Consider the following 17,465-nt stretch of genomic DNA (forward strand, 5'->3'; position numbering starts at 1 on the left):
ACAGGATTGGACAGTGGCTGCACACAGGCCATCTAGCAGCCGTTCCTCGACTTGATGCTCTCTCCAGTTCCCTCTAGGTCATTAAATTTATTCCAAATGACACAGAAACCATGCTTTTCCATTTCAGAAAGATTTATGCCCCCAAAGATATGTCTTATACGGTCTCTCCAATTGCCACACCTACTATGGACGTGTATATGGGACACAGACCACCAGATGGGTGGAGGTAACATTCCCTGTGATCTCCATCAGTTTCAGGCCTGCACTGTGTCAGATGCCCTTCTCCACCTCGACCTGCCCCACCCCCTCCCCAGAGCCCTGGATGTAGCCCTCTCTCCTAGAGCATCTGCTGGTGGTCTAACTGTGCCTGTCTCCCTGGTAGACTTGAGTTCCCACAGGACCCTCCCACCTTCCGTAAATGTGTATCCTCGGTGCCTCGCAAACAGTAGGTGCTCGATCACCGCATAATTGAGGACACTTTACTGGAGGTAACTTGGGAGCCATCAAGAACAGAGGTTGAGAAAAGGCTTGCCCAGGACCAGGCCTGGGACTGGGGCCAGGACCCTGCTGTGGGGCTCTGATTTGTCATTAGACATTTTATCCAATTAAGTCATTCTTGGCTGCTGGCGCCTGCTGGATCCTTGCCGGCTCCCTCTCACTCCCCTGCCCCTAATCGCAACCAGATGCTCTGGAAAAGATGGAGAGAGGGTGGTCTCCAGACCCCTTCCCCAAGATGTCCACTGGCTGAGATGGACCTGAGCCCAGTGCTGGGAAGGCAGCCTGCCTGTGGCCCAGACCCCAGGCCAGGGCTGTCTTGCCGCTCTCGGGTGGGGCCCACAGCTGCCCCTGGTGGCAGAACTATTTATGCTGGGCTGCTCTGCCCAGCTCCCTGGGTCCTCCTGCAAGCAGCCCTCAGGCCTGGGCAGGAACCAGAACAGGAAAGGAGCATGTGCAGAGCAAGCAGAGGAGCTCAGCTGGCCCAGAAAGGGATGCTGGGGATCTGCAGGCATCACAGTCCTGCAACCGAGAGAGAAGGGAGCCTGGATGGTGGGGGCCTGAGGCCTGGGGAGAGGGCAGGGAGAGGGGCCTAGCCAGAGCTGGGGCCAGGGAGGGCACACCTGCCACCACAACCTGTGTGACCTTGGACCCATCAGTTTACCTCTCTGAGCCTCAGTTTCCTCATCACGAACATGGGGATGACAATCATGCCTGTGGCACAGGCCACCACGAGCATCAAGGAAGAAAAATAAACGAGAAGGTTTTGTAAACAAGGAGGGGCTTCCCTGGTGGCGCAGTGGTTAAGAATCCGCCTGCCAATGCAGGGGACACGGGTTCGAGCCCTGGTCCGGGAAGATCCCACGTGCCACAGAGCATGCGCCACAACTACTTGAGCCTGCGCTCTAGAGCCCGCGTGCCACAACTACGGAAGCCCACGTGCCTAGAGCTCGTGCTCCACAATAAGAGAAGCCACCGCACGTGGACCACAGGGAAGAATAGCCCCTGCTCACCTCAACTAGAGAAAGCCTGCATGCAGCAAAGAAGACCCTATGCAGTCAAAAATAAATTAATTAATTAATTGATTTTTTTAAAAAAGTTAATGGTATAAACAGGGATGCTCAGGGTCAGGACCAAAGGCAAAGTGTCCAGGAAGGAGACAGGGGCGCAGGACAGAGGGAGGTTGCCGAGGAGCCTTGGCCTACTCTGTCCTAACCCTGAATCTTGCCCTCCCAACTCCCGACACCCTGCCCCCTCCCAGTTGGCTAGGATGGGACACCACCCCTTCCGCCTGCAGAAGGGGCCAACATGGCTGGTTGCTCACGTGTGTGTGTTGGGGCCCACATGCACACACACACTTGCCTGAAGGCCTGGGCCCTCCTCCTGCAGGCTCACACACATGTTACACACCTATCTAACCCTCAGCCACCCCCTGCTCTGCCTTCTGCCTTGCACTGGAGAGCTCCCTCTTCCCAGCAAGAAGCTTCCGGAGCATACGCTAGTCATGTATTCATCCATTCCACCACCCATGGCCCTAAGTGGCATACAGTCTAGTGGGATGTCACAATAGTGACAGTAATGATAAAAACAACAGCTGAGGGGCTTCCCTGGTGGCGCAGTGGTTGAGAATCCGCCTGCCGATGCAGGGGACACAGGTTCGTGCCCTGGACCGGGAAGATCCCACGTGCCCCGGAGCAGCTGGGCCCGTGAGCCATGCCCGCTGGGCCTGAGCGTCCTAAGCCTGTGCTCCTTAACGGAAGAGGCCACAGCAGTGAGAGGCCCGTGTACCACAAAAAAAAAAAAAAAAAACAAAAAACACACAAAACAACAGCTGACTTTTAGAGAATGGTTACTCTGTGCTGGTACTATTCCAAGGGCTTTAAACCCACTAACTCATTTAACCCTCACAGTCACCCTATGAGAGAGGTGCTAGTTTTAGATCTATTTTACAAATTGGGAAACCTAGGCACGAGGACATTAAGGAATCTCCCCAGGTCACACAACTAGTCCAGGACAGGAATTGCACTCAGGCACAGAAAAAGTGCAGGCTCTGCTCAGACCACAGAAAGTACAAGAGGTGACCGGCAATGCCAGGCTGTGTCCCAAGGTGCAGGGGCAGCCCCAGGGCAGAATGCACTGGGTGCCATTGGGTCCGAACCTGGGAGCTTCTCTGGCAGACTGTAGCCCCTGGAATGCAGGGGGACGGCCCAGTGGTAGGGCCCCAACCCTCTTCTGGTGCCCCTGCCCTGCTCCAGGGCAAAAAGCAACAGGCTGACTTCACAAGGCCTGGTCACGCAATCCCAGCGCCTGGGCCAAGCCACCTTCATCCCATGCATCACACAAGCTTGCCACTCCAGCCTCATGGCCACCACTCAGTCCTGGCCACCGTCACCTCTTTCCTGGTGGCAACTTCAGCCCCCACCCTTAATGCCCTTGGGCCAGTATCCCACACGCCAGCCAGAGCATCCTGTCCAGAGGACAAACTTCATTCCATCTCTCCCATGCTCCCCTCTCGCCATGACCCTTCGGCTGAAAGCCCAGCTCCTCCACTCAGCACTTGAGCCCCTTCATGACGGGATCCCTGCTGGCTTCTCCAGCCTCCCATCTTCCTAAAGCCCTTTGCAGGACGCAGCCCTACTCTCCCTGGCCACGAGGCTTCACACATGCAATTTTCTCATCCTAGATCACTCTGCTCCATAAATAAATCTTTCTCCTGATGAGCTCTTGCTCATCCTTCAAGTCTCATGAGATGTCACTTCTTCCCAGTGCCTCCTCTGACATTTCTGCCCCTCACCCCAAATGCTACATGCACCATCCCAGCCCTGATCCTGACATACTGCTGCTACCTGTGCCACCACAGGCTCTAGGTGCCTGACACAGAGCAGATGCTCATCAAGCACACATGGATGATGGAAGGAGGGAGGGAGGGAGGGAGGGAGGGAGGGAGGGAGGGAGAGAGGGAGGGAGGGAGGGAGGAAGGGAGGGAGGGACGGAGGGAGGGAGGGAGGGACGGAGGTAGGGAGGGAGGGACGGAGGTAGGGAGGGACGGAGTGAGGAAGGAAGGGAGGGAGGAAGGAAGGGAGGGAGGGAGGGAGGAAGGGAGGGAGGAAGGGAGGAAGGGAAGGAGGGAGGAAGGGAGGAAGGAAGGAAGGAAAGGAGGGAGGGAGGAAGGAAGGAAAGGAGGGAGGGAGGGAGGGAGGAAGGAAGGGAGGAAGGGAGGGAAGGAGGGAGGGAGGGAGGGAGGAAGGAAGGGAGGGAGGGAGGAAGGGAGGGAGGGAGGGAGGGAGGGAGGCATCCTTAAATGTCCTGAGTACCTGCAACCCACAGGGTTGAAAAGACTCTTCCCTCATGGCACAGCCTCACCAGAAACCCTCCCTGTAGTATCACAGCAATAAAAGCACAGGTTTGGGGGCTTCCCTGGTGGCGCAGTGGTTGGGAGTCCGCCTGCCGATGCAGGGGACACGGGTTCGTGCCCCGGTCCGGGAGGATCCCACATGCCGCAGAGTGGCTGGGCCCGTGAGCCATGGCCGCTGGGCCTGCGCGTCCAGAGCCTGTGCTCCACAGCGGGAAGTTATAAAAGAAAAGCACAGGTTTGGAATCGGACAAGCTTGAGACTGAACTTTGAATCTATCGCTTACTGACTATGACTTTGGACAAACTGCATAATCTCTCTGAGCCTCAGTTTCCTCCTCTGGAAAATGGAAATGATAAAACCTACATCGGGCTAGTCATTTTGAGACTTAAATAAAATAATGTGCACAAAGCACCCAGCAGAGTCCTCCTGCTTTCCTGGGATTCACATGAGGACCAACTTTCTGAGGGGCCCGGGGAAGGCTCCAGACCCTGAGCTGAAATCCTGCCCCTCAGTTACAAAGTCCCCAACTGCATCCTCTCCCCTCCTGCTGGCAGGCAGAAACCCACTGAGGACCCTGATCTGGGGAGAGAGAGGGAGGCATGAGGAAGGGGCAGGGAGAGATGGCCAGTAGCTCAGAAGAAAAGGGGGGAGGAGAGGAGAAAAGAAGAGTTTGCCTCTCTGAGTTTCTCTCAAAGGGACAGACTGGGGTCTGTGACCCCCTCTGATTCATTCACTCACTCAGTACATGTTTATTGAGACCCTACTGTGTGCCAGGCACCGTGCTGGGTGCTGGGGCAATAACAGGGAACAGGCAGACACAACCCCCGTGCCCATGAAGATTCTAGTTGGGAAAGACACACAAAATGAGTAATTCAGCAAATGAGACAACGTGAGGTAGTGAGAAGGGCTGTGAGGGAAACAGAAAGACGAGAGGGCTGGGGATTGTTGCTACTCTGGACAGAGCCCTCAGGGTGAGCCTCTCTGAGAGGTGGCCCTTGAGCTGATGGAGACCTGGATGAAGAGAAGCCAGGGGACAGATCCCAGGGGACAGCAGCCTGAGGGTTTTGGGGGATGGCCGCCGGCAGAGTGAGAGCAGGGGTGGAGGTGGGGAGGGGTTGTTCGACGGCCACTGTGAGAAATCTGGATTTCAGTCTCACTCTGCTTGGAGGTCCCTGGTGAGCAAGGAGGAGGCCGGAAGCAGAGTCATAGCTTCAAGGGGCCCTAGAGGCAATCTGGTCCAAACCTCATTTTATGGATGGGGAAACCAAGGGTCAGAGAAAGGAGGAAGTTGCCAGGGTCACCAGGGGTCGGTGCTGGCCCTGGTCTCCTGACAGCCAGGAAGTCACGTCCAGCTGCCTTTTCCTTCTCTGTCTGCTGTAGGCACTTCCGGTTTCCCCTGGACCAGACCCTGAGTGCCACCACCCCCACGCTCCCCCTGTGCACCCCAGTATCTTCCTGTCTGTCCATCTGTCTGTCTATCAGCCTCTGCTGGTCTCGCCACCTGACTATACCTTTGGGTCCCTCATCTTTCTCCTGCTCCCATTTTAATGATAGACGAAGTTTCAAAGCTCCACTAACCAAGCCAATTCATCAAGTGGGAGGGGAGATCTCAGCTCCCTCCTGAGCCCATCCCCACCGCAGCGCGGAAGACTTGGAGCCTTGGGGCTGGATGGCAGCACCCCTCAGGTCCAGCTCCCAGCTGCCCTTTCATCATCACCAGGGCTCCACCACCATTTGGAGCAACCCTCCCCCAGAATGTCCCACCGCACACCTCTTCTCCCCAGAAGACATCCCTCTGCCTCCACACAGGGCCCCCCTCAAATCCAGCCTTCCCTTGTGAAAAAAGCACAGCACTGGGAGTAACAGCTTCCCCCGCTGGCTTCTTAGAGCTTCCTTAGGTCTAACCAATCTCTCCTGCTGCAGAGAAAGTCCATTTCTCCTGGCTGAATGTCTGTCAAAGCCGAGGAGACAGGGTGTCCTCTACTGAGAGATGTGATTCAAATCTCCGTCTGCCCCCTCTTTTTGACCTCCCAGGGTATCTACTCTTCCAACCCAACTCTGAAGAGGCAGCCCTCAGCCAGGCCTGGGTCTGGCCCCCATGGCCCAGCACATCCTTGTCTCCTCCCAATGCCCCCTTCCCCAGCCCTCTCCATGGTTCTCCCACCTCAGTCAGGTTCAGAGCCGTCTCTCACCCACCCAGTCACATCCTAAGTTCAGAAGATCCCACCAGGTCGGGTTTGCAAAGGACCTCAAAAATTGACCTGTCCAACCCATTCCTTTTTATATTGAGATTAAAAAATTGTTTTCAATTACCCCATCCACATCCTAACAAATCTGAAAAGGAAAGACAAACATTAAAAAAGAAAAAAGATCTCTCATAATCCCACCACCAAGAGTTAAAAATTTTGCCCACAGCCTCACTTTATAAGGGAGGAAATAGGCCCAGAGAAGGAAAGTAACTTGCTCGAGGTCACACAGCAAGTGAGATGCTGGGACTAGAAACCAAGTCTCTCTGCGTGGTCTCTCTGAAAACTGGTGGCTCTTCACCAGCAGCTTCTTGCCATATCAGCCTCCACTGTCCTCTGCCCACACCCTCCTTCTCAACAGGGACCCAGGCCTGCCTCACCTACGTTCAGGGATCATTAAAGTCAAGCACACTGTCACTGACGCTTTGCCTGATGACAGCACACCCCTGAGACACAGCAGCCCAACTACAGCATCACCCTCGCCAAACCCTCCACCTGCTCCATCCATCTGGGGGACATGCATGCCAGTGAGGCATGGAGTACTATCTTCCCAATTCTCTCTGTCAAGAGGCTTGACTGCAATTACCCACCTCCCCAGCCCCAGAGAAGTTCTATGTACATGAGGAGGAAAGAGGAGAATGTAAAACTACTTGTTGAAAAATGGTTCTCCTTTTATAACAGCAGGGACTCAAGGTAGGTCTCAGAAAGGACTTCCACGTGAGAGCGATGATCGTAGAGAACTGCTGTGTGCAAGATAGGACACCCCCACCCCCCGGTCTAGAGCCAGAGAAGCTAAAGGACCACCAGGGCAGAGCAGAGCAGGAGTGACAGGAGGACCCTGGAGGCTGGGGGTGGAGGAGCGGCAAGTTGCTTCTTTCTGGGCCCTGCTCTCCAAGTACCAAACGGAGAGAGGAAGGCGTCAGGCCCCTAGTGCCCTTGTTGGAGGAAAGATGCTGGGTCTCCTCCATCCTCCTGGCTGCTCCCACCCAGCCCCCAGCCTGGGTCAGCTTGGGAGTGGGGGCAGGGAAAAGAAAAAGGAGGCAAAACTGGGACAGGAGGCACCCCAGACTCCGCATCTCATCAGAATTCAGCCTCATCCGGTGTGACCAGGGGTCCCTATGTCTCGCCCACTGCCCCCTTTGGGGCCAGAGCCCACTGCCTTATAGATCCCACTCTACTAGGGTCCCTCCAGTGTCCTTCCAGGAGGGAAGGAGAGCTCGGGGCATCAGTGTCTGACGCTTCCTCCCTCACTCATACACCCTGTGTGTTTAGAAAAGTGGGGTCCCTGTCCACCTGCCACAGTCCACAGGGCGCCCGGCCTCCCGCAGACACGACCCCCCGGCGCCCCAAACATCGCCAGCATGCCGGTACCTTCCCATGCCCACGCCCGCCTACCTGCCCCCCGACCCCCCGCCCCGATCCACCTCAGCCAACTCCGGCCAGTCCTACCTGCTCCGGGCTGGGGGCTCAGCCCCCGGGCAGCCTCTCTGAGCACCAACACGAGGAGCCAGAGCTCGGCCCGCATGGTGGGGGCCAGGGCCCGCCCCCGGCCCGCAGCTGCCCCGGCCGGGCTCTGGCGGCGCGGTCTCCCGGGCTGGCAGGCGGAGGAGTGGGCGGCGGAGCGGCGGCGGAGCGGCGGCGGAGCGCGGGGCGGGCGAGCGGCGAGAGCGGCGAGAGCGGCGAAGCGCCAGCGGGCGGCGAGCGAGCAGCGCTGCCTCCCGGAGCCGGGACCGGGGAGGGGGCGGGGCGGGGCGGGGGGGCGCGGCGCTTCCAGAGCTCTCCCTGAGGCTTCCCCAGCCCTCCCAGCCCTGCGCGAGCGCTCCCCGAGAGCTCCCGCGGCCGCTCCCTAGGCGGGGGGAGGGGGGGCAGCGGACGCAGGAGGGGGACAGGGCGGGGGACCCTCGGGCTGGAAGAACCCCCGAAGAGTACCAGCTACCCCCACACCGCACCTTAGCTCCTGCCTCCCTTCCCCTCCTGACTCCCCGGGGGAAAGCGGTGGAGAAAAGGCTCGAGAGGCCAGACCTCTTCCTCGGACCATGAGCTCCTACCACCCACCCCCCGACCCAGCTCCACCAGGCTTCCCGACTTTCTGGGCTGTTCCACGGAGTTGTGTGGGTTTCTGATGCCCACCCCCACCGCAGAATCTCCCCTTGCAGCAGAGGCCTGAATTCCACGCCCTCCCGTGGCTCCTCTCCACTTTATCCCACCCCCATCCCCCACTGCCAGCAGACAATTGCCTTGTCCCCATTGTCTTGCCCCCCAGCCCAGCAGACATGGAGGTGGAGGGGGCCTGGCTCACCCCTACTTTGAAATAACCTGGACCCCTTCCCACCCCCAGGAGGTAACCGAGGCCTGCCTCCTCTCCGGGGACCGCAGGCCTCCTCAGGGCCCGACCCAGTCAATCTTCAAAGCCAGTCCCAGAGCAAGGAAATGTCTCAGCCCAACTGCCACCACGTTGTAGCAGGCTCTGGGGATAGATCCCCCACCCCGCCTTTTTTTCCTACCACAACAGAATAAAATACCTGCAATTCAGGATATTTAGTAGACGGCAGGGAATCAGGTCAGGACACGGAGGTGCCTCTTCCCTCCCTGACCTACCTCGTACGACAGCAAGAAACTCGAGCGCTGGATGGAGGGAGATAGAGGGGCGAGGGGGGCGCCCTGACATATACGGGGCTGGGGTCCTAAAGACTCTCTAATCTTTCAGAATCCCAGTTCCTCCTTCCTCAGGACCCAGGGTCCCAGAAGCGACCTCCTCCAGTCCTAAGGCCTCTATTCAATTACGATGGGACAAGACAACGCCTATCTGTAAGTTCTTCTTGTTGTCTCATTTAAATTGCTATTTTGCCGATTCTCAGGATCAAAAAGACTGCTGTTTCCAGCTGCAGCTTCTTGCTGCCCTCTAGTGGGCATATGACGAGCCGCAACGCGCCTGTTCTGCGGTTTTCCTCACTTTTCTGGTCCTGGCCTGGAGCTGCCCGCGACCTCCTACTCCAGACGGGCAGGTTCACAAGTCTTTGCCCCTACCTTCCGAGAGGTCAAAGTGAAAGGTTCCCAGGACGAAATTCCAGCTCCGGCACTGATTTATTTGTACATTCCCCCGTCCGGGATGTCCCGCGGTCTGTTTTAAAAGGTCTCTTAATAAGAACTCAGGCTGAAATAGCAACTTGGAAATAATTAGAAGCAAACGACCTGTAATTTTTTTTAATGTAAGCTTCTAGAACTTGAGTGTACATCAGAATCACCTGGAGGGCTTATTAAAACATAGATTTCTGGGGCCACCCCCAAGCTCAATAGAGATAGGGACGAGAATCCGCATTTCTAACACGTTCCCAGGTGGTGGTGCTGTTCTCCGTACCACATTTCGAGAGCCACTGCTCTAGAATTCCTGTATTTCGTACTCTCGCCGCTCCTCATCTGCCCAAAATAAAGGTGGCGAAGGAAATGTCAACGCAAAATTGTGGAAGGAAAAAAAAAGCTGTAAAGAAAATTGTTGCTAGAGAATCGGGGTCCGGTGCCTTTAAAAAGGCACTGAGGGGGCACCCGGATTTGAACCGGGGACCTCTTGATCTGCAGTCAAATGCTCTACCACTGAGCTATACCCCCTCTGCTGGCAACGGTAGGCAGATGACTTGTTAGTGCTTCTCTAGCGCAGGCGCTGTGCTGGACGCGAGAACAGAGGTGAGGTCCAATGTTTACATGAGATGGAGAGAAAATGAATCTCAAGAGATTACTCATCTGGGTGCAGGGTTTGTTTCCTGAAGCTCTGAACTAAAGAATTCTAATGATGTAAGAAACTTGCTGTTTGAGAATGTGGGAGGGGAAGTCCCTAGAGATCCCCCATTTCAGGGGCCTTCCTTTGCGCCTGGGTCCCCCTTTCCTGCCCTGCTAGAGTTCCCTTAGCGTTTCTCTTGGCGCCCACTTCTCCATCCTACACGCTCTCGTAGACTCCTCTCGGCCTTCCTTCCCTAGCCCGAGGCCGGCCCTTAGAGACTCAGCTTCTCTTGTTCCCAACAGCAACTGGGGTCCCCGGGCAGGGCCACCTGCGGGTGCTCCCGCTTCCACCCTACCATTACGAGAGTGGGCCTTTGTACAATCTACCAGCAGACTGAGGACGTGATCTGGCAGGGCCGGGGACTCCACTCCACCCACGCCCGACTGCAAAACGGGTCAGCAGTGCTGGAGGATCCTTCCCCTCGCGTTTGTAAGTAAACTTCAACGTGTGCATTGCAAGACCAAGAAAACGCGAAAAGTCTTGCATAGAGAGGGGGCACCCGGATTTGAACCGGGGACCTCTTGATCTGCAGTCAAATGCTCTGCCACTGAGCTATACCCCCATCCTCTTACTACCCTCCAGTGAGAATGAATTTCCGTGGAATACGGGGATGATATTACCTTTGAACTATTGTGTTTCTCTTTGAAAATAATCTAGTGAAAGGAAAATAGAATCTGAACGGCAATGTTTAGAATTCCTGAGTTCTTTCTCCACAATCACGCCTTATGTAAACCACAAGGTTAAAAAAATCCTGAGCCCTCTATATCTGTGTCCAGCCTCTCACAGAGATGTCACTACCTGACTTGGGAAGGGAAGAGACCCCACTGATCTCAGGACCATCCCAGGTCTTCTGGGGTAATAGCACTGCTCCCTGTACACAGATGGGTAGCCTGGGTTTCCATCCTGTTTCCAGCTCTGCTTTGATAGGACCCCTAGGCTTTTCCAACCCTGAAGGGCCCCTCCTCCCCTCCTCCATGAGTTAGCATCAAACCACTCTTTCCCCTAGGCCCAGGTAGAGCCCAGAGCTCTGAGTCCTGGCAAGTGCGGTATCAGTCACCTGGCAGAGGGCTGTACAGCCCAGGACCAAAGAGCCAGTCCCCTAGCCAGACAGACCCTTGAGGCAGCCCCCCTCTACTTCCAAGGTGGATTTCCCCTGCCTGAGAGCTTTGTATGAAAACCAAAAGCCAGTCTGAGGCACAAGCAGAAGAAGAAATAAGAGGTGAGCAGTTTTCAATGACATTTATTACACCTTCATAAAATTCCTACTACAGTGTGAAAAAAATCACTACAAAAAGACAAGAAAAGCAAATGCTCTAGGAGGAATCAGATATTTGGGAGGAGTAGGATTCACACTGGAAGGACACTGGGAGTGAAGGTGTGGCTTAAAGCTCAAAAGCTGTGGTCGGAGGGAATGGGAGGGTGAGGGAGGAGTAGAAGTCCCTGCAGTGTGAGGGACTGTCCCTGGCCCGAAGGTCCTGTCCTCTGCCCTCTCCCCTCCCAGCCTTTGGTTCTGCCCTCCTTCCCCTGAGCCGACCCCTTCACCTTTCTGGAATCTCCTCTGATCAAAGGGTAGGAGACAAAGATGGCTAAGGGGCCAGAAAGCTGGAGTAGGGGGTGAGGGGCTTAGGGTTAGGGTTCTAGGAAATAAAGAAAAATTCCAGGGTTTCTTACTCTGTCCTCCATTTTTCCTACAGAGAGGTTGAGGGCTGAGGGGAGGGGGCTCCACTTCCTAATCCCCCAGCACATCCAACAGCTTCCCTGGTGTCTCCAAGAAGGATGGAGTGAAGGGCAGCTTTTACAGTTGTCCTGTCTGCAGCAATTCAGGGTGCTCTGTCTAGCTCCTCAGTGGGGTTGGGTGGATAGTGGCAATCTCACTGTCCATAGCTGCCCCTGGTCCCACCGGAGAATCACAGAAAAATAACAAATAGTCATTTGGGTTTTCCACCCATATCGTCCATGCAAAACCCTCAAAGATTCTGGTTGGCCTCAGGCTGACATCAGTTGACAGTGGCCCAAGACTGCAGCCACTGAAGCCCGGCAGGCAGCCTGCAGAGACAGAGGAACAGGCAAGGGTCAACATATCCCGTGAGGGTGATGGCCTCCCCAGCCCCCAGCCCCTGCTGACTGATGGAACGACCAAATTTATATCCAGTTTTGTGTGCGGTTAACAAATATAAACGGACTGTGTACCTACCATGTATCAGGTACTGTGCTAGGTTACTGGTGAAAAAAACAGACGTCCCTCTAGGGCTTACAGTCTAGCAGAGGAGAGAGATATTAAACAAATGATCAAACAATTCTGTAACTACGTACTGTGACAAAGGTTAGAAAGGAGATGTACAGAGGCCTCCGGATGTCTGGGAGTCAGGGAGGGCTTCTTTGAGGAAGAGGCCTGGAGACCCACCTTAGCAATGTCTTTGCGCAAGGCTCCAGTGCCCCCTTCCCACTCGCTCCATCACTGGGTCAGTACCAGGGTGGCCTCAAAGGCCTGGGAAGAGGCTCCATAAGCAAGTTCTTCCATTATACTGTGAGCAACCCCAGAGAAGGAGTAGACTCTTGGTCATGTCTGTATCACTTGGCACAGTGCCTGGCACATGGGGGTTACTTAGAAAATGCCGATTGAATTGAACCAACTGTGGTTTGGGGGAGGGGGTCCTCCTGACCCAGGAGTCGGCAAGGACACTGCCAGAAATGTGTGGTTCCTTGGGCTGGCCTGCCTAAAGTCTCCCCTTCTTCAACTGGGCATCCATGCCCCCAGCCTGCTGTGACTCCACTTGAGAGGGAAGAGGAAGGGGAGTTCTCCAGGCCTGATTCGAGGTCCTTTCTGTAGGACCATGACCCAGCTCTCACACATCCTTCAGGTGTTTAAGCAGCTACCTTCTTAGCAGCCCCTCCCTGGGCACCTTATCTAAAACTGCAACATTCCCCACAACAGACATCCAACTTCCCTTTCCTATGCATTTTTCCCCTTTACACTTATCACTTTTTAACTTACTGTATATTTTTCTTATTTTTATTGCCTATTGTCTGTTTCCCACCCCCCCCACCCCACCCCCACTGGAAAATAAGCTCCACAAGGGCAGGGATTTTTGTCTGTTTTGTTCACTGCTGTTTCTCAGGTGCCTAGAACAGTGCTTGGCACAAAGTACAGTCATTTCTCCATATCCATGGGGGATTGGTTCCAGGATCCTCGCAGACACCGAAATTCTCGGATACTCAAGTCCCTTATATAAAGTGGCATATAACCTAGGCATATCCTCCTATATACTATAAATCAACTCTAGATTACTTATAATACCTAATATAATGTAAATGCTATGTAAATAGTTGTAAATACAATACAAATGCTACGTAAATCATTGCTGGAACACGGCAAATTCAAATTTTGCTTTTTGGAATTTTCTGGCATTTTCTTTTTCGAATATTTTCAATCTGCAGTTGGTTGAGGATGTGGAACCCATGGATATGGAGGATGGACTGTAGGTGCCCAATGAATGTTAAATGAATGATATCATTTATTCTCTATAGGAACTCTGGGAGGGAACAGGTATAATCACCCTCGTCTTTACAGACAAGGAAACTCAAGGCCAAAAGGACTCAGAGATTCCTGCCTGGAAGGCTTGTCCCCCAGGTCTTCCCATGGCTGTCTTTTCATTCAGGTCTCAGCTCAGAAGTCACCTCCTAGTAGAGATGGTCCCTGACGACCAGAGCCAAAGCAAACCCATCCCTATTATTCAATTTCACTTTCTTCAAGCACTTCTCAGTACTTAAAATGTTTGTGTTCAGGTGGAGTGTCACCTCTATCCCCACTAGAACAAACCCCTAGAGAGCAGGGACCCTGTCCTGTCTTGCTCACTGCTTACCCGCCAAGCCCTGGAGGTCCAGGTGGGACAGCCATTAACCTGTCCCCGGTGAGGGCACAGCAGCCCTGTATGTGCCATGTGCCACGGGTGGTCTTTCATGGCACTAAGGGTGAGGAATTGGGAGATCTCCACGGTGGTCACGGAGTCCTTCACGTCCTGCTTATTGGCAAAGATCAGGACGGAAGCATCTCATAGAGCCTGTGGACAGAGGGACCCAGCCCCAGTCAGCCTGCCAGGATCCAGCCCCCCCTTCCCATGGCCCCATGAGTCCTCCCTACCTCCCCTGCTTTCCCAGGTGGGGTGGGGATGGAGGTCCTGCCCAACACTAACAACCACATCCAGTGACACCGACAGCTCCTGGAATGCCTCTCAGCCAGCTCACAGTATCCTTACAATGATCTCGGGAGGTAGGAATTTGATGATCCTCTCCGTTTATACTTGGGGAAATTAATGATTAGAGAGGTGAAGTAACTTGTCTGGGGTCCCACAATGCGTGAGAAGTGGGGTCAGAACCTGAACTTGCAACTCTGGCTTCTGTGATCAGTTGTGCTGAGGGTGTTATTGCCCTTCATCTGGGATAATCCTCGCCCCGCCCAAGCTGCTGGATGGAGGTTCTCAGAGACTGGGGCATTAGGAATAACGCTCAGAGAGGCTAAGTGAGTAGAATGAGGTCACAGAGCTAGTACACCGGGTCCTCTCCCGACTGCAGGGGTCTTACCTCATGGGCCAGCATCTTACACAGCTCCTACAGAGCGGTCAGCAGTCGATCCCGGGCCGTGCTGTCAATCACAAGGATGATGAACTGACCAGCAAGGGTGAGTTGTGAGTGATGGGCTTTCCCTTCAATGAACGTGTCTCCTTGGCTCACTGCAGTCTGCCCTGTTGTGAGGTCCCACAGAAAACAAACTGTGCATCCTCAAGACCCACTGCCCTAGTCCCATTTGAATTTCCTTTTCTATCCAGACCCAGGGTGGACTGAGCACAACTTCTGATTGTGTGCCAGAGGTTATGCAAAGCACTGGGCCTTCATGACTCCATTTAGGCCTCATCACAACCCCATGGAACTGGAACTGTTACTATGCCCATTTACAAACTACGAGACTGAGGGTCAGGGAGGTGATGTATCTTGCCCGTGTGTACACAGCCTGTGAGTAGCAGTACTGGAGCTTGAAATCAGCTCTCACTCCAGGAATGAAACCACTGGATTCTGCTGCTGCTGGAATGAGAAAGTAAGGCCCCCAGAGACAAAGGGCCTGCCCCATCCAAGGCAACAAACAGAAAGCTGCCAGCAAGCAGACAAAGCTGCCAGGAAGTATTCAAAAATTTTAACGGGCTTTGCGCTGCCTTAAGTATTTGACACATCTGAATTAGCTCTTGTTTTATTATTTAATTTTCACGACCCAGGGAGGTCATTATTATGGTCTCCATCTCACAATGGGGCAACCAAGGCTCAGAGAGGTTAAGTGACTGGCTAATATCACACAGCTCCTCCAAGCCCAGGCACCCCCCTCACGTCAGCATTGGAGTAGTATGTGTTCCAAGCGGAGCACAGAGCCTCCTCTCCTCGTATGTCCCACATGAAGAAGTGGGTCTTTTGCAAAACAATCTTCTCCACGTTGCTACGGATGGTGGGACATGCAGGGACCGCCTCATTCTTCAGGCTGGGGAGGCAGGAGAGGGTACCAAGTGCTCAGCCCAGTCCTCTCCCAGCTCTGGTCCCCCACCTGAAGTCAGGCTGAATCTAACTTAGAACAATTCAGCCCAGGTTGACGGAGCCTCTGCTGGGCATGAGGGAATGCAGACAGGAGTGAGACCAAGTCCTGCCTGGCTTGGACCCCAGAGAGGGGAGACTTATTAGAGCAGTCTCCCCAAGCTTTAATATGCAGCTGAATCACCTGGGAGTCTTGCTAAAGTGCAGACTGTGATCCAGTGGGTCTGGGATACGGCCCAGCATTTTGCATTCTAACAAGCTTCCAGATGATGCCAACACTGCCGGTCTGTGGACCACACTTTGAGCAGCAAGGGATCGGAAAAGGAGACAGACATAAGTGAGGGCCATCAGAAAGGGGCTTTGTTTAAAGTGACTTAGAAAAACACACACGTTTTTATACGTAGGGAATGCCTCTGGAAAATCTGGAAGTGAAACTGGGAGTTAGGGGTGAGAGGGAAACTTACTTTTCACTATATATGCTTTGTATTGTTTGAATTTCCCTTTTCTTCTAATTAAAAAATATATATATATTACTTTTTCAGGGGAAAATTTTCCTAAGTAAATAGGTTCCAAACAGGAAGAGATGCCATCCAGAGTAAATATCGGGAAAAGCTCCGATGGATAATTACTCAGCACGTGTGCCAGACTCTGCTAGACCAGGAGCTACAGAGACCAGGCAGACCCAAAGCTGGCCCTACCTTCTGGGTTTGAAGAAGGGGAGGAAAATGAAGACATAAGACTGGGGTGCAGGAGTTAGAAGGAGAGACCTGACGCTAGGGGGAGCGAAAGAGCACGGAGACCATCGGGCAGGTTCGGACAGCTTCAAGCCCGCAACCAGGTTTGGCAGGGGTAGGGGGTAGACGGAGGGGAGCAGTGGGGTTGCTCATACCGAGCAGGATTCAAAGGCCTGGCCGAGAAGTCATTTGAACTGAGCGGCCACTTTACCAGGAAGGTCACACCAGGTTCCGCCAGTCAATCCTCCTGGCTACAGGGGAACCCGAGGACGCAGGGAAGGGCTCCGGTGATTGGTCCAAATGCTTGTCAGTCTGGTGGGAAGGCCCAGCCCCGCCCCCCATCCGAGAGTCCCTTACAACGGGTAGGGAATGGAGGTCTTTCCTGCATTGTCCAGTCCTACGATGATAACCCTGTGTTCTGGACGCATCCGGGGGAAGGGCAGGGTCAGGGCCAAACCCGATGACCAAGGGACTGTGTGCTCCACCAGGCCTCCCAGGAAGGAGACAAGTGTTCCCAGCAGGCTGGGGGGCCTGTCCCCACCTTACTACTTCTGCTCCCCCGCCCCCTTCCCCCACAAAAAACAACAGGGCAGGTTTCTTTCCACCGGGCCGAGACACCTGCGCCACTCCTGAACAGTGGAAATGGGAGCTGAGCCCCACATTCCCTGCTCCACATTTCCAGAAAAGCGATTGTGCCAAAGGTCGGGGGCGCTCAGGGCTTGCCAAGAGAAGGGGTCTGAGGAAAGAGCCGAGCGAGCGTGTAGTCATAATCGCAGGAAACCGGCGACAGCGTTGAGCCGGAGGAACGAGGCTCGCCCAAACCCTGCGCCCCTGGGCGCACCGAAGCGCGCGACCGCCGAAGAGTGGGCGGGGAGGGGCAGGGAGACTGCGGAGCAGGCGGGGAGGCCCCACTCAGGACCCTCCGAGCCCGAGGTCCCCCATCACATCCGCCCAGACGACCCCAGATCGGGGGGATGGGCGGACAGGTTAGGAGCCGGATCAAAAAGGTCGCTCGGATGCCCTGTGCGCCCCTTACCCTGTTTCCCGAAGATGCTCATCAACTTGCCGATCAGTTGTCCCATGGCACGTCCCGGGTCAGACAGGGATAGGACTCGGGGGCCTTCGGGTGCCCGGGTCGAGTCCCGGCGCTTGGAGCCCCGCCCACACACACACACCTCCGGAGGGCCGGGCAAGCTTTACCTACGGGGTTGCGGACGCCCCATGAGTCCGTCCCCTAAGGGGCTTGGGAACCCCCTGGGACGCTGGCCCCTCGAGGGCGCTATGAA

General features: G+C 54.8%; 2 protein-coding genes and 2 non-coding genes across 4 annotated transcripts in view; all 4 read right to left on the reverse strand.

The window, feature by feature from the left end:
- The window catches only part of PLXDC1 (plexin domain containing 1), a 62,828-nt gene extending 55,369 nt beyond the window's left edge, over nt 1-7,459 (reverse strand). The window contains exon 1 of the mRNA XM_032617478.1: nt 7,394-7,459. Within this exon, the coding sequence (XP_032473369.1) occupies nt 7,394-7,459 (66 nt within the window). The remainder of the gene's footprint in view (nt 1-7,393) is intronic.
- Nucleotides 7,460-9,630: 2,171 nt separating this feature from the next.
- TRNAC-GCA lies at nt 9,631-9,702 on the reverse strand. Its single transcript has one exon. It is a non-coding gene; the product is annotated as a tRNA-Cys (tRNA).
- A 659-nt stretch (nt 9,703-10,361) lies between these two features.
- Nucleotides 10,362-10,433, reverse strand: TRNAC-GCA. The gene has a single exon. It is a non-coding gene; the product is annotated as a tRNA-Cys (tRNA).
- A 662-nt stretch (nt 10,434-11,095) lies between these two features.
- ARL5C (ADP ribosylation factor like GTPase 5C) lies at nt 11,096-17,318 on the reverse strand. Its single transcript, XM_032615056.1, is given in 6 exon segments — nt 11,096-11,917; nt 12,066-12,129; nt 13,735-13,814; nt 13,816-13,932; nt 14,453-14,613; nt 17,216-17,318. Coding segments are annotated over 5 exon segments (411 nt in total). The 5' UTR covers nt 17,262-17,318; the 3' UTR covers nt 11,096-11,917; nt 12,066-12,122.
- Between the last annotated feature and the right edge of the window lie 147 nt (nt 17,319-17,465).

This window comes from Phocoena sinus, chromosome 20 (genome assembly GCF_008692025.1).
Source record: "Phocoena sinus isolate mPhoSin1 chromosome 20, mPhoSin1.pri, whole genome shotgun sequence".
NCBI lineage: Eukaryota > Metazoa > Chordata > Mammalia > Artiodactyla > Phocoenidae > Phocoena > Phocoena sinus.